Here is a 14,873-nt window from a genome sequence, read left to right as displayed (position 1 = left end):
TCATGCCCACTGGTTAGAGGACCCAGGACTAACCAGACTCCCGGAATCATTGATCTCTCCGTAAAAGCTGAGCCATGCTGGCACTCTTTCAAGGATAGAATGAATACAGTACAAGAGAAGGTTTGCAAAGTCTTACCGTATTGACAGATGGAAGCAAGTTTATTTTTCCATATCGACAGCATCAAGAGGAATGGATGAGCCTGCTACTGGCTTCTATTGTCTTTCTGTCTTTTCTGTTTGTTTACCGAGTCCTAGAGAAACATGCTTTCTTCCTGATTCGTCATGGTGAAGTTATGTTTTCCCTTCACTCACACCCAAGCATGTTAGGCACATTCTGTTTTCTGTGTGTAACCTCTAAAGACTGTGTGCACACCACCATTGTTTAACAGGCACCGCACGGTATCTGCTATTACCACCCATGAGGTACATCTGCAAAGAAGGTGTTTTCAGAGGAATTAAAGAGCCAAACCCAAGGCTGAACAGGACTGGATGCCCAATGACAGGGATGTGATGCACACTTTCAGAACTCTGCTTGGGTCTGCTCTGGATGGCCGTCTGGACATGGTTCTCATTTATCTATGCGAAGCGTGAGAACGGCACTTTAATCCCTGCCCTGCCACATAGGAATGTCCTGACAATGTGTAGGGAGAGTGCTGAGCTCTTTTGATGCGTGGCTATTTAAAACATAACTAGAACCAGAGATGGTGTATGTGGACACAGCCTGATGCCTGTACCTGGGAATAAACCGGAGAACGGAGCTGGAGGCAGGCTAACAGAGGGTCAGAGTTCAATAGCTGATGATCCATGTGACCACAGAGAGACCTCTGTTCATCTGTCTATCTGTCTGTCTGTCTATCTATCTATCTATCTATCTATCTATCTATCTATCTATCTAGACAGGAGCTCATGTAATCAAGGCTGGCCTTGAACTTTTGATCCTCTTGCCTCCAACTCTGATGTTCTGAAGACTTAGACCCATGCCACTAAGCCTAGGGTTTTTGTTTTTTTAAATTTTGATGAGTGAAATCAAAGCAACAGGTAGGAGATTAAGAAAAGGTGTGGAAAAGATAGTGAAACTTGTTAGGACAGCATTGGTAGGTGAGCACCCTCAAAATTAAAGCAGAAGGGGCATTATGGGAACGGGAACTAGCCAGAGGGGCAGAGAGGGCACAGGACAATAATGGAGGGGTCCAAATTAGAACAAGGTATATAACACACACACACACACACACACACACACACACACACACACGAACGAGATGTATACATATCTATACATATACACGTATACAGCTCAGTTGGTAGAGTGGGTTCTAGCACACATGAAGCCCTGTGTTCTAACCCTAGCACCATTTAATCCAAGTGTGGTAGTAACACACACCTGTAATCCCAGCACGTGGGAGACAGTGACAGGAAGAGCAGAGGTTCAAGGTCATTCTCACAGAGCGGGGAGCTTGAGGCCAGCCTGGAACACATAAGACTCTGTCTCGACAAGCCAGGAAGAAAATGTCAGGATGCCGACATTTCTGAGATGGTCATATGCAGGACCGATGGCAATGACTCTTAAGTGAGCACCGCCCTACCCTTGTGTGTTTTGAACCTGAAAGTTGTGAGGGGTGGGGGGGAGATGGTGCAGTTGGTAAAATGCTTCTGTGCAGGCGTGAAGACCACTTCAGATCTGCAGCATCCACAAAAATGCCAGGTGTGGTGTCATGAGCTTGTAACCCTGGGACACATAAACATTGATCACATCATTGGGTGTTCAGCAGCCCTCAGCTGACTTCTGGCTGGATGTCCAGACTCTAACGCTAGCACTTGACTTGTCTGGTGCTCTCTAAAGAGTCCACATAAGGCAGTTAAACAGAGACCTTATGAGGTGTGAGGTAAATGTGTATGTGTCTCAAGCTAAAAGAAGGGACCCATTGTCTGCTGAGATGCCACAGGCTGTCACGGGATAATTTTGTTGACTCTAAACTAAGGAGTGACATCTCGAAGTTACAAAAGTCCCGCAGAGTGGGCTGAGGACAGCATGACCTGTGCACTGCCAGTCTCCCTTCTCCACAGCTCATCAGTCTTCCTAGCCATCTTTTCCAGATGATCCTGGGATGTTTATGGCTTTCATGCCCTACTGATGTCCCGGCTGTGTGCCCTAGTCTTCCCTGGGTTATAGGAGTCTAGCCCTGGTTTCTCTGTCTCCTGCTTAGAGTTCTGAGCCCAGCACTCGATCCCTGTTTGGTGGCTTGCCATGGGAGGTTTCCTTTTTCTCAGGCTGCATCTTCTGGAGCCAGAGCCACGGCCCGTTTTGGCTACTATATCAGACTCCTCTGGGCTCTAGAACAGAGCATCACACACTGGGTGGGTGGCACAAACTTGGAAGTTTCTTTTGTCAGGGTTGTAGGTCTAAAATTAGGTCTGCTGGCCTTCCAGCTAGGGCTGCAGGGCCGTGGAGAGAGCTGTCCTTAACCTCTTCCTGCTTCGGGTAGCTGCTGCTTGAATCCCTTGGCCTTTGCCTGCTTCCCCCTCCTGGTCTCCCACAGCCCATGGTCTGTGGTCACATGTCTTCTTTTATGTGTAGACCAAGTCCCTCTCTTCTTTTTGTAAACATGCATGTTACATTCATATCCTACACTCTCTGAGAATGTTCAGTTGAACTACGAGCCACCTTCATGTGGAGTACCTAATACACACAGCCTCCAGTGATGAGGACAGACAGACATTTTTGGGGACTGAGTTTCAGCAGACCATGGCTACTGTCCGTCACCATCACTGACCAAGGAGGAAGAGAAGGTTCTGTCATCAGCTTCACCTAGAGAGATTCCTACCTCTGACTGACCAGCTAGAGCTGACCACCGGAGCTCTGGACCAGCTGGCTTGGAACATATTTCTAAGAGAGAGTGGGGAGTATGGAAGGAACCTGACACTCCTGAAGGGAGACCGAGCTGGGGAGACAAAGGCCAGAGGCCAGACAAACTAAAGCGCTAAGGGGCAAGGCAAGAGCTTTTGTTTAGCTGTAGAATGTTCCAGAACTCTAAAGAGGGGATCAATGGAGAGCCTTCCTGGAGGGAACCTGGGGACCTTACTGCAGGTCATAGTTAGGGCAGAGGTGCCAGCCGGGGCTCAGTGCGTGTGGATGTCTTGATTTTGTCATTTTTGTTTCCAAATAGAGATTCCATGTTTCATTACCATCCTTCCATCCTTGGCTTAACGTTCTGGTCAAGTTTGGGGTTGCCACGTCGGCGAACCGAGTTCATATTCTGTTGCCTGTCAGTGGCATCAGGTCGGTTTGCAGAGAGCAGCACCCTGCTTCCCTTGCGCGAGTCTTTGTCACCTGCAGGGGCGCTCCTACTCCGCTAGTGCCTCAGGTTGGGAGTGGACCAAAACCCAGTCTGTTATCCCGCACAGCGGGACCCCAAGGCAGTGTTTAAATTACAGAAAGGGAGGTCAAATGAGTTCTTGGCCGGGCTTGGGCGGCGTGCTTAAAGTCTGCTTCCGTTTCAACTGGGATCACGCGCTCCCGCGCAGTGACAGCCAGGAGCTGCCACGGCTAGTACAGTTTCCCACCCTTCACAAGCTCTCTGGCTGCGTGGGAAGGATACCGCGAGCCCCCAGACCACTGTCATGTGCAGAAAAGGGTGGAGGGTCCTGGCCGGGTCCCCGAAGATGAAACTACACAGAGGGGCTAGGAGGTTTAAGGGGACAAAGTTCACTCCCTGTCTTAGCACCGATTTTTACAATAGGTCACTTCCCCTGCCAGAACATATTAGAGAATTAGACAAAGGAAGAGGACTTTCCTAGTCACTCTTCGTGATGCCACCGAGTGGGGTTCCGGGACTTGCGCCCCGCCTGCCTCGTGGGGTCTTTTCGCGAGCGCGCCGGCAGGGGGCGCCCAAGCGCAGCTAAAAGGCGCTGCGGGCCTCGGGTGGCCTCAGTGGCGGAGCGCGGCCGCGGTGCGTGGCCAGGAGCGGTCGCCGAGGGGGGCTGCAGCGCCGCCCTGCACAGGACATCGGACGCCCGGCCACGGGTACCCGACGGCGTTGCTCTGCACTCCCCTCATTGCGGCCTTCGCTCTGCCCACGCTCGGTCCCCGCGCATCCCGGGCTCCCGATGGCCCCCGAGGCCAGGGCATCCCCGCGCCTGCTGCTCAGGGCGGCGCTGCTGCTCCTGGCAGCGCTGCTCCCTGTGGCTTCCTCAGCTGGACCCTCAGGTACGCGCACGCCTGACTCAATGGTTGGTTCGGCTATCCTCTTCTTTACCCACCCGCTTGTCACTCTGGGGACCACTGTCCTTCTCTGACTCTGTGTTGCCAGCGTGCGTGTCTTGTCACTAACCTGTGCATCCTCGTAAGTGGAGTCAGGACGCTCTGGGTGTGGGCACTGGACACTCTGAGTATGGGAGATGGGCTTGTGGACACCAATCGCACAAGAGACCTGGGGACTGGAAGTTGTCTAAGTGCCCTGGAGATCCAGGCAAAGGAAAGGAGAAGTGACTTTGGGCATTGCACGGGGCCAGGAGGTGGGTGGGTTGGGGGCACTTTCTTTGGTCAGACTCTCCCCGGGGGTGAGGGTAAGCATTTTTCTGTCATCTTCTTCACCTGTCTAGGTGTAGCATAGGGTCACTGGGGAGCTCAGAGGGAAGCTGAGAGGCAGGATTGCCCTCCAGGACCAGCAACAACTGAAGTCCTAAGCGGCAGGCTTGGGAACTTCGCAGCTGGAAGAAGACTTGTCTTTCGAGGAGGGAGAGGGAACCAGGACAGTCAGTGAGTTCCAGAGAAGCTAATCCTCTCCAAAGATCAGGCTGCAGCCTGAACGGACACTTGCTCTGCACAAGAGGTTTAGCTGACTCTCCGTTTTCTTGCGTGTTTTACCAGCGCTTTGCTGGTCAGTCAGTAGTGGGCTTTCATCCCTGTCCTTGGTGTCTTGGTTTCTAGCATGAATGCATTTCCACACTTGGAAACTGGGTTTTATTTATGCCATCAATTTGTGGGGACCTAAAAAGTGGACTCCCCCGCTCCCCTTTATGGTATTGTAAATTGTCAGCAGGGCTGAAGGCAAAACAAAAAAAAAACCAAACTTCTTTTCCAACATGGGCCATGAGTTTTGTATGCTGGTGTCTGCATTGCTCGCCCCATAAGGATAAAGGGAGAGAGCTGGTAACCTCTTCGGTATCTGTCATGCAAATTGCTTGGTAGTATCAGATGCCACATACTCTGACGTTGAGTTCCCTTTTTGTAAAAGGATCATACAGAAGCAGGGGTCTTTTCTCTTCTGTTTATGATCTCAAGGAGAGCATTCACTTCCTATTTTATACAACGCCTGACAGAATAAATCTCTTCTAGTCTCCCAGTCTCCCCACCTACAGTTCCACGGCTTCACTCTTTCTAAGCTAAAGTGTTCTGGGCGCTGAAAGAGTTCTTGTTACAGAAAGCGATCTGAGCGTGGGGGCCCTGGTAAGTGAGCTTTGTGATGCTTCCAGCCTTCTTCCTTCCCCAGTCCAGGGTCACCTTAGGATGGGTTCTGCTTGTGAGTGTGGGAAGGCAGGGCTGTTTGTGATCCTCATGGGTTCGACAGTGTTGCCAGCCGCTCTTTCTTTTGCACTCTGCTCTGCAAATCACTGCGCTGTGGAATGTTGGAACTGGAAGGCTTGTTGGCACTTCTGTCTACTGCGTTGACGTGGGATCTGCAGTAAAATGATGACCAGACTGGAAACGGACAAAGGAGACAAGTACATTTCCAAGTGCCTATTTACCGTACTTAAGTTCAATTAGGGAAGGGAAGAAGTGGGCATAGCAGCCTGCAGATGGCTCCTGTGCCAGGGAAGAAATCACGAAGCAGCATGTAATTTATTCCGTGGGCTCCTTGAGGAGCCTTCCTGTCTGTCTGTCTTGCCATTAGCAGTTGCAGCGGCTGCTTGGATTTGTGTCTGGTGGGGCAAAGCCATGAGCAGACATAATTCATGCTTCCTGCAAGTGGCTGCTGTCAGCCAGATTCCTCCTCTTTCGGGTCCAGCATTTCTGTAAGGCAAATTACCCAGAGCTATGCTGACAGTTAGCACACCATTACAGGGGCGCTACGGGGGTTCTTCTTGCAACACACACGGAAGATCCCTGCAACTCAGGACAGATTAAAACAGAACAAAGTATGCAGGTGATGCCCCTCCCCCACCACACTCATTACCGCCATAGACTACTAGGCAAACGTCAAAATAACAGGGGTGCTCCCCAGTGTGTAGGACCGAAACCATCCATGCATTTATAGTAGACACCCAGGGATGGCTAGGGGTCATCTTTTCTTCTTTAAAGCTAAAGATTTTTGGAATAACTCCGCAAGGCCAAAGTTATCCTCAAAGTAACATGCGTTCACTCTGGGCCTCTTTCCTGAGTTGATGTTCACATGGATGGTGCAAAAGCTTGCTGGGTGTAATAAATGGTACCTGACAGGGTCCAAGGCTTGGACACTGAAAACACTAAATGTTTAACCCCAAGGATAAACACCTGTGGGACTCCCAGTCAGCACTTGAATGACTGGCTTTCTAAGTGGAATGCAGTATTTACTTAAAAAAAAAAAAAAGTCTACAGACAAACTGTAGTTGCTGACTAGAATAGCTCTCACACATTTTTTTTTCTCCAAAAAAAAAAAAAAAAAAAAAAAAATGAGCAAAGTGAGCCTGATGCCTCAGGTAAAGTAATTACATCAATTTCTTGTCAGTGATGCAACTTGAGTTTCTTAAGTTAAAACTTGGGTGCAGCTAAGCTGTCTCTCCCCTGGTAGGCTTGACATACTTCTCTGCATTAGCAGCCTTTCTTATGGCAATGGTGATAGGAACGGAAGTGATTTCAATAGCAATATGAATGAAAATGTACTTTTAAAATGTCACACAATGAGGCATGGTAAAGCCAAGTGGCGGCCACACATGATAGTACACAGGGGTCCGACATGGTGGCATGCATCTGCAATGAGTGCCAAAGCTCCTGGAGCAAGATGGGAGGTGGGGATGGGAGAATCTGCAAATTAGTCACAGTTGTGAATCAGGTGCGTGGGAATACACCGTACAGCAACAGAAGCAAGAGAGACTCTACCCCAATAAGGTAGAGCGTGAGAATGGACTTCCAAAGACCATCTTCTGACCTCCATGTGCAAGTGTACGTTCGTATGTACACGTGTGAGTACATGGCATACGTGCATACATACACACACATACATGGGTACACATATGCATGCATGCACATAATCTAGTATTGTTTATCTTGAACCTTCCACAGGGCTTTAAACACGCTAGACACACTGCCCCTGAGCTATACCCCATTATAAACTAATTAATTGTTAAATTATCATAATTCCTAGGGAAGGATAGATGACAGGCCTCCTATTCAAGTATAACTTTTATGAGAACCTTGTAAGCTTGAAGGAGGAAAGGAATCCAGAGGCCACAGAGTTTTGTAGCTGCTGGGATACACAGCTGAATGGATGTTAGAAGTCCAGATGCCTGGGTCAGAGTCTTAACACCATCACGGTCTCTCTGCTGGGCTTCGGTGGTCCATCTTCACTTGTGGATAGATGTGGTCAGAGAGACCCTTTTACCTTCAGAAGCCCTGGAAACTTTCCTATGACCCAGGCGGCTCCAGCTCTCTGCTGTTTCTTTTCATTCCTGTCTTTGCAAGCAGGTGGGCCCTTTTGGCTTCAGCTTGTGCTTTGGAGTCTAGCAGTGAGACAACTCATTTCACTCATTTTGGTGAGCATAGAAAACATTATTGTAAAATTAGGGGGTGTAGTGGGATTGCAGGATGACAATTCATGTCCCTAGGAAGCCATCACTAGAAAGTTCCCCATGTCACCAACATCTACATATAAGTCATGATGGCCCATCCCTTGTCTACAGGAGGGACATGGATACAGGCTGCATCCTTTCCCTATGGTTGCTGTAAGGAATGACCACACACATCCTGGCTTAAAGCAGCAGGAATTATTATAGACAGTATTGGAGGCCAGGAGACCAGATTGGGTCTCTTGGGCCTAAAATCCAGGGCTGTGTTCCCTTGGGTGACATGGGACATGATCAGGTTTCTTTCATGTCCGGGTCCCTAGTGTTCACCTTTCCTGGCTCTGGAGACTTAGGAGGAGAACTTTGGGTACCACTATTACTCTGCTAACCTCAAGGGGTGTGAATAAGAAACCTGGACACAAACATTTCAGCAGATGCTCCTGAGCTGATTGGGGGACAGGACCTCTGTTTACTTTGTTACAGAATTTTAGGGCTGTTTTAGGTTATAACTAAACTTCTGTTATCAGGAGCTTTCATTTTAGCTTGAAAACATGGGGGCTGGGTGTTTAAAACTATAAAAATGAAAGCGAGAAAGGATCAGGCCTGCTGTGTAGTTACTTGTGAATGCACAGAATTCATTTGTTAAAATACAGAGCAAACTGGAAACTTCGGTGCCTTGGGGAGAGCAGGTAGTTGGGGGAAAGGGGACAACTGTGGCTTTTGTGGCCAGCACATCTTCTTCAACGTTAATAAATGTGCATTTGTGTATTTGGAACCATTGGTTAGTCGCATAAACCGGCATCATTTTTCTTCCTCCTTCGCACTTGCATTCTGTGGCCCATAGAGGGCGCTCCTGGCCTTTCGGAAGCGGTTCCATCTTTCTTGGGCTTCATTCAAGCTGGGCCTTAGAGAGCCGAAAATGAACACAGCTGTCAGTTATCTTCTTTGTTCCCTTAGTGCACTGCTTAAAATTTTTTTTCTTTAGCTTGCCACTCGTTGGAGCTTCCTGCAGACATTAAATTGGGAAGGACATGGCTGACATGACTGCACATTAACAATTGCCTGAGGGATTTGAAACTTAAGTCTAAAGCAGAGGTTTGCAACCTTTTAGCTGTTGGGGTACCCTTGGTACCTTTGTAGGCCCGGGCTAAAATTGAAAGAGTTGGACCATGGGGGGGGGGAATTAAAATACATGGGGTGTGTGTGTCTTGGTAATCGCTCTCTTCCCCCATCTCCCTCTCCCTTTCCTAGCCTCAAGCTTTACTTTTGTAACTAGGAGACTATTGCAAATTATTTTAATTGTAATATAATTAAATTACAGAATATATTGTGACTTACTGTTGAGTGTAGCAACTTCAACTGAAGCAGACAGACAGCAGCGTAGTTTTCTGCGGTGACATTAAAATACTCAATAAAACACAAGCTGCGGATGTGAATCTCACCCTGGCCGTGTAGGGAGACGTTTAGAAATGGTCTTCTTCCTAACTGGCTCTTCCCAATGTGTTCTTATGCTTGGTTTCCATAGTTACCATGTGAACTTGGTGATACTCTCATTTTCTTCCTGTGGGCATCAGGTGTAAAGCTCTTAAACTGTTCTTCCACAGGCACAATCTAGTATATACTTGTCCTAGGATTTGGACTCAAATCTTAGAAATTCTACAATCCTCCCCTGCAGGCTACCTGGGGTTACATGTCTGGGAATTAACTGTGCTAACCAGATTTTCTTCCCTAGGCTATGTGTGTAAATGCCAGCACCAGCGTTTCTGACCTGATCTCGGGGCTGGTTAGTTTTAACTGCCAACTACACACAGCATAGAATTGCCAGGAAAGAGAGTCTTATGTGGGATTATTTAGATTGGTGTGGCCTTTGGACAGGTCTGTTGGAGATCTCCCTCAGTAACTGATGTAGGAAGACCCCACCCACTGTGAGCGCAAGTAGGCAGTACAAGGCAGGACAGAGCTCATAGCTGCGAGCAAGCCAACAAGCAAGTGCTCGTGCTTTCATTTCTTCCTACTTCTGCCTGTGGATGTGATGCCGCCTACAAATTACGGTTGCCTCAACTTCCCTACACGGCAGACTGTAAACTGGAACAGTAAGCTGAAGGAATGAAGCAAGAACAGCACCCTTTCTGGGTCTCTCCTACTGTGGTTGGCTGCCGCGGGAAGATTGTGTCACACTGTGGTACGCTGCACTTTAGGAAGTAGGGCTTCTCTGAAATTGACCTTGGTGTGAACCTGGTCCCTATTACAAAATGGACTAGGAGGTGTTAGGGTAAAGTGGCGACGTGGGGGCGCTTGTGCCAAGGTGTGCGCCGCTAAGAAATTACCCCGCTCAACAGTTGTAGGACAAGAGGTTGATGGAAGGAAGGGGAAATCAAAGGGCAGTCTCTGGGAACATGAGAAACAGACAGACATACAGACAGGCAGACAAACAGAAACAGCGAATAAACTGGAGAGAGATAGCCCAATCTGGGATGACCAGAGTGTTTTATGCACTGCACTTGATGTATCTGGCCATCTAGGAGATGACCTAAGCTGCTGCAGCTAGGTCCCCGAAGGGCAGGCCAATGGAAATGCCTGATTTCTAACAAGGGGCACGGTAATAACCCGGTCCTTCCCGTAGTAGGTCTTGTTAAACTTACCCCATAACCATTGGAGTCCTGTGCTTGTGTGTCTAATTCCATCCCTAACCCGTTCATGGTTTACCCCCACGGGGTCATAGCCAGCACACATATGCACTGCATGCTCTCTACCTGTAAATACTTTGAAAGTGTGCTCTTTCCAGCTGTGTGAGCTCTCTTGGTCACTTCAAGGAATCCCAAGTGGAAAACTGTAGTTGAACCAATTTAAACTTATCCGCATCTACTTTACAAATGAATAAGGCTCAGACTATGGTTATTTGATTTGGCTTTGACAATTACTGGGGGGTCACCCCTAGTCTACTCTTCTAACTGCTGGCCTGGCTACCTCCCCAGCGGTGTATCCCAGATATTTGCTGTTTCTCCTGGCCATGTGCTCATGGTTCATCTCCTCTCATGGTGGCCTCCTCCTCCTCCCACTGCTCCTCCTTCTCTCTCTCTGTCTCTCTCTGTCTCTCTGTCTCTTTCTGTCTCTCTCTCTGTCTCTCTCATCCTTCACCTCTTTCTCTCTGTAACCCCAACCAGGTAACTCAAACCCACCTACCTCTACCTCTACCTCTACCTCTAATCTCTCCAGTGATTGTACCATTTTTATTAACCAATAGTTTTAAATTAAGGAACAAGGTTTACACAACAGAAGCTGGCAGATGTGAGAATTCACCCGTAGGCAACTGGACCTTTGGGTCTAGTTTAGCATTACAGTACACAGTCACAGATCAAACCTCAACAGAAAACACACGTGGCTAACACAGGAGGAAGTCTCTCTAATCACTTCTGTATCCCTCATGCCTTACTTACGCTCTGAGACCTACTAAGTGCTCAAAAAACATTTGTTGTCATGCCTGATGAAAATTATCTGTTTAACCAATTCTCATTCCTTTCTTCTTTAAGATTTTTCGTACACACACACCTTTTTGTTTGATATATTGTTTGTATTCCCCCCCCCTTTTTGATAGATTATTTGTCTATTCCCATTAATAATTACTAAGTGATTTAAATTTAAAAAAAAAACTATTCATTTGAAATTTGGACTGTCACTGGGTCTTTTTGGTTCCTGGTCACATCTGTCTCACTTGTTTTTGTTTTTTAAACCTACCTCCTCACAGCACTTGTCTGGCCTCTCTTATTAGTGTGTGTGTGTGTGTGTGTGTGTGTGTGTGTGTGTGTGTGTATGTGTGTCCATCCCAGGATGGCCTTAAACTCACTATCTTGCCAAAGATAGTTTTGAGTTTCTGATCCTTCTGTGTTCACATGCTGGGATTGCAGGCGTGTACCACAATTTTTGGGTTATAGAGGGCAGGGCTTCATGTACCCTAGGCCAGAACTCAGCAACTGAGCCCAGTCCCAAGACCCTGCCTGGCACATTTTCTAAGGAAAATTTCCAGGGAGTTTTCAGGGCTGTACGAGTGGTGACCAATGACGTAGGATTGTCCAAGTGTTTAACATTTTTAACATAGTTAGACAATGACTTTCACATTTTGGGGAAAGAAATGAATATTTAGAGAGATTTGTGTGTGTGTGTGTGTGTGTTTGTGTGTGTGTGTGTGTGTGTGTGTGTGTGTGTGTTTGTTGGTTGCCTGGCATGTCAAGCAGTTTAGAGTGGGCTGAGTTTGAGTTGGACCAATGAACAATGGCAGTTCTTTAGGGAATCATTTCTTGTTTGCAAACTGAATTTGAAGAATGTGCAATAGATCCCATAGAAACCTGGGAAGTAGTGATTTTCCCATGAGTCTGTGGTGTTGCCATCGGCAGGCATGGCGCGGTGTTTCCTCCACAGCTCTCAAAAATTGCTCTTTCCAGTGGCATATCGTCTTATGTTTGTTACAAGGAAAATATCCACCAAATCCCTCCAATTTATCTTTCTAATTTATTCCAGAAAGCCAGTGGTGTACATGGGTGGAGGGGATCTTATTTTCCCTGAAACAGTAGCTTTTATTTATGTTAGTTTCTAAACAGAAAGTCCAAGAGCTTTAAAATGTTAAGTCCTAATGATCACACTTTGCCAGAGCTCTTGGTTAGGGTCACTTTCATTTCTGGTTTTGTTGTTCTGGGGACAGATGTACCTACTCAAGTCAATGGCATACATAAGGATTGGTGTTGTCAAAATGACATTTCCAGAATGGACACCTAAAATCAACTGGAGCAAGCTAAAGTGAGCACAGTTCTCGCTTAAAGTCAGAAGTGACTTAACATCGTAAATCCACAAGCAACAGTGTGGCTAACCCCAAATCCTTTGTGATATCAGTGGATAAACAGATGAGGGAATTGTTTATCTCTTCCTTGTAAACTTGGGAGCAGAGAGACATGGACTGGGGGTTTAGTGAGGCCAACAGGGTCCCAGATCATCTCATGTTTCCACTCTGCAGTTGCTGACCAAATCATCTCACCTATCCCTAGACAGGCAATTAGATGGTTGTTGCCTGTCTAGGGATTATGTATGATATCACAGGAGGTGAGAAAAGAGAAAGTTAAAAGAGGTCAGGAACACATGATGGCCCTTTAAGTTGCTTTCACATAAATGACAGCACCTTTCCTCACCTGTGTCACTGGCCAGGCTAACTTGTAAGTGTATCCTAGCTGCAAGGGAAGCTGAGAGGCAGGGCATTTCTGTGTTCAGCACTCTAGCTTTCTGGCAAGGGAAAGCAAGGGCCAGGGAAGTGGGCAATGTTCTTGGTGTGGCCTATAGGTAGTCTTTATTGTGGCAGTTTCAGATTCCATCAAGTTGCTAAACTATTATAAATTACTCATGAAACTTGAATAAGACTGATAAAAATCCAACAGAAAGCTTCTTGGGAGATAAGGCTGGTTTATCTTATGAATATCCTTGAACATGGAATCATTCTCTAGTGACTTAGGTGTTTGATTTTAATTTTGTTACTTGCTACTCTTTCTTTTAAAAAAATAATTCCTTAATGATTTCTTTATTGTTGTTGTTATTTTTATTTAAAAATTTGAAATCCCAGGCTTGCCTTGAACCATGTAGTTCAGGATGACCTAAACTATTTTAAACAAAATATTTATTTTTATTTGTGTGTATCTGCATGTAGTTATGTGAATGAGTGAGTGTATGTGTGCATGTACATGCACACGGGAGAGGCCAGAAGGCATTGGCTCTCTTGGAACTGGAGTTACAGGTGTTTGGTTCATTACATGGATGCTGGGATCTGAACTTGGGTTCTTGTGATTGTGTAGTGAGCGCTCATAACCACTCAGCCATCTCTCTGGCCCAGATGTTTCTTTTTATTGCTCCATTTTATGTTTCTATGCTTTGTAGCTCTTTCTTCAGCTTTAGAGGAGGGAGAGGTGAAGCAGGGTGATAAGGAGAAGGAATCCTGGGAAGAGAGATGCAGTGAGCGACGACGTGCACTGTTGTCTCTCAGCTTCCCTTGAATACAAGGATAATCTGCACCAACTCTGTCTGAAAGAAGCTGCTAACCCCTGGCATGCTTGATGAGAAGACCTTGTGAGCCAGCAACTTAATTTTGCAGATGGTCTTGCATGTAGATTGGAGATCTTGCTCTGAGCCACTCCCAACAGTATATGTGGTAGCCTTATGTGACCAGCTTGAGTGTAGCACCCAGATTAGACTCAAATGACATAGTGTTGGCTGCAGTTTCTATAATCAAGTGTGAACCTACTGAGTTAGCCTACTTGTCTGTGGACAGAGATGAGTGCAGACCGGTGATGCTCACACGAGTGGACTGTGACAAACTCTGTGTAAAGGTTAGCAAGGGAGAGCTGGATAGCCGTCAGTCACCAGTTGGCTTCCTGGGGCTGATGAATTAAAAATGTGATTCACGATTGTATTCAGAGTCACTTGGTGCTGTCATGAGCACTTTGGCATGCATGCAGGGGGATGAAGCCTTCCATCTTCCATTCTGAATAAGTGGTACTTTGTTATCACAAGGCTGGCTGGGGGTGGGGAGACAACTACCCATGGAGATGAGAGCCCGAGGGTCCAACTGGCTGCTGGGCACATCAGTGAGTGCTGATGGCAGCCAAGCATGCTGCTGCCACTTGCCAGGAGCAGCCCTGGTCATTCTGGGTCTCTCTAGCTCACACTCAGATGTGTGTGGTGCTTCCTCTGCACAAATGCAGCCGAGCACATTGAGCGTGGGAAGCAGAATCCATCGAGTTAGCACTGCGTGGGAAATGGTTGGCTTCCAAGGACCCTCAACGGGATGACGTCTGCACATCCTGGCTGTTGACTTGGCTGTCTTTGTGGACTGAGGGATTTGATTGCCTTGATACTTCTCTGTGCAGAAACACGATGTGGTTTCCCAGTGGTGGGGTCAGACCTTTCTGTGCAAAAGTCTTTCAATTCCCTGTGGTATTTTATTTCATGTATGTATACATGTATGTATGTATGCATGTATGCATGTATGTGTGTATGTATCTATCATCTATCTATCTATCTATCTATCTATCTATCTATCTATCTATCTATCTATCTTGAGGTATTGAGACAGGGTCCCA

General features: G+C 47.1%; 1 protein-coding gene across 4 annotated transcripts in view; it reads left to right on the top strand.

Moving 5' to 3' along the window:
• Positions 1-3,933: 3,933 nt before the first annotated feature.
• The window catches only part of Fndc1 (fibronectin type III domain containing 1), an 84,708-nt gene continuing 73,768 nt past the window's right edge, over positions 3,934-14,873 (top strand). For all 4 annotated transcript variants that reach the window (XM_076926678.1, XM_076926676.1, XM_076926677.1 and 1 more), the window contains exon 1: positions 3,934-4,204. In XM_076926678.1, the coding sequence (XP_076782793.1) occupies positions 4,105-4,204 (100 nt within the window). In that variant the 5' untranslated portion in view covers positions 3,934-4,104. The remainder of the gene's footprint in view (positions 4,205-14,873) is intronic.

The sequence above is a fragment of the Arvicanthis niloticus genome, chromosome 28, assembly GCF_011762505.2.
Source record: "Arvicanthis niloticus isolate mArvNil1 chromosome 28, mArvNil1.pat.X, whole genome shotgun sequence".
Lineage (NCBI taxonomy): Eukaryota > Metazoa > Chordata > Mammalia > Rodentia > Muridae > Arvicanthis > Arvicanthis niloticus.
This window is presented reverse-complemented; position numbering and strand designations above follow the sequence as displayed.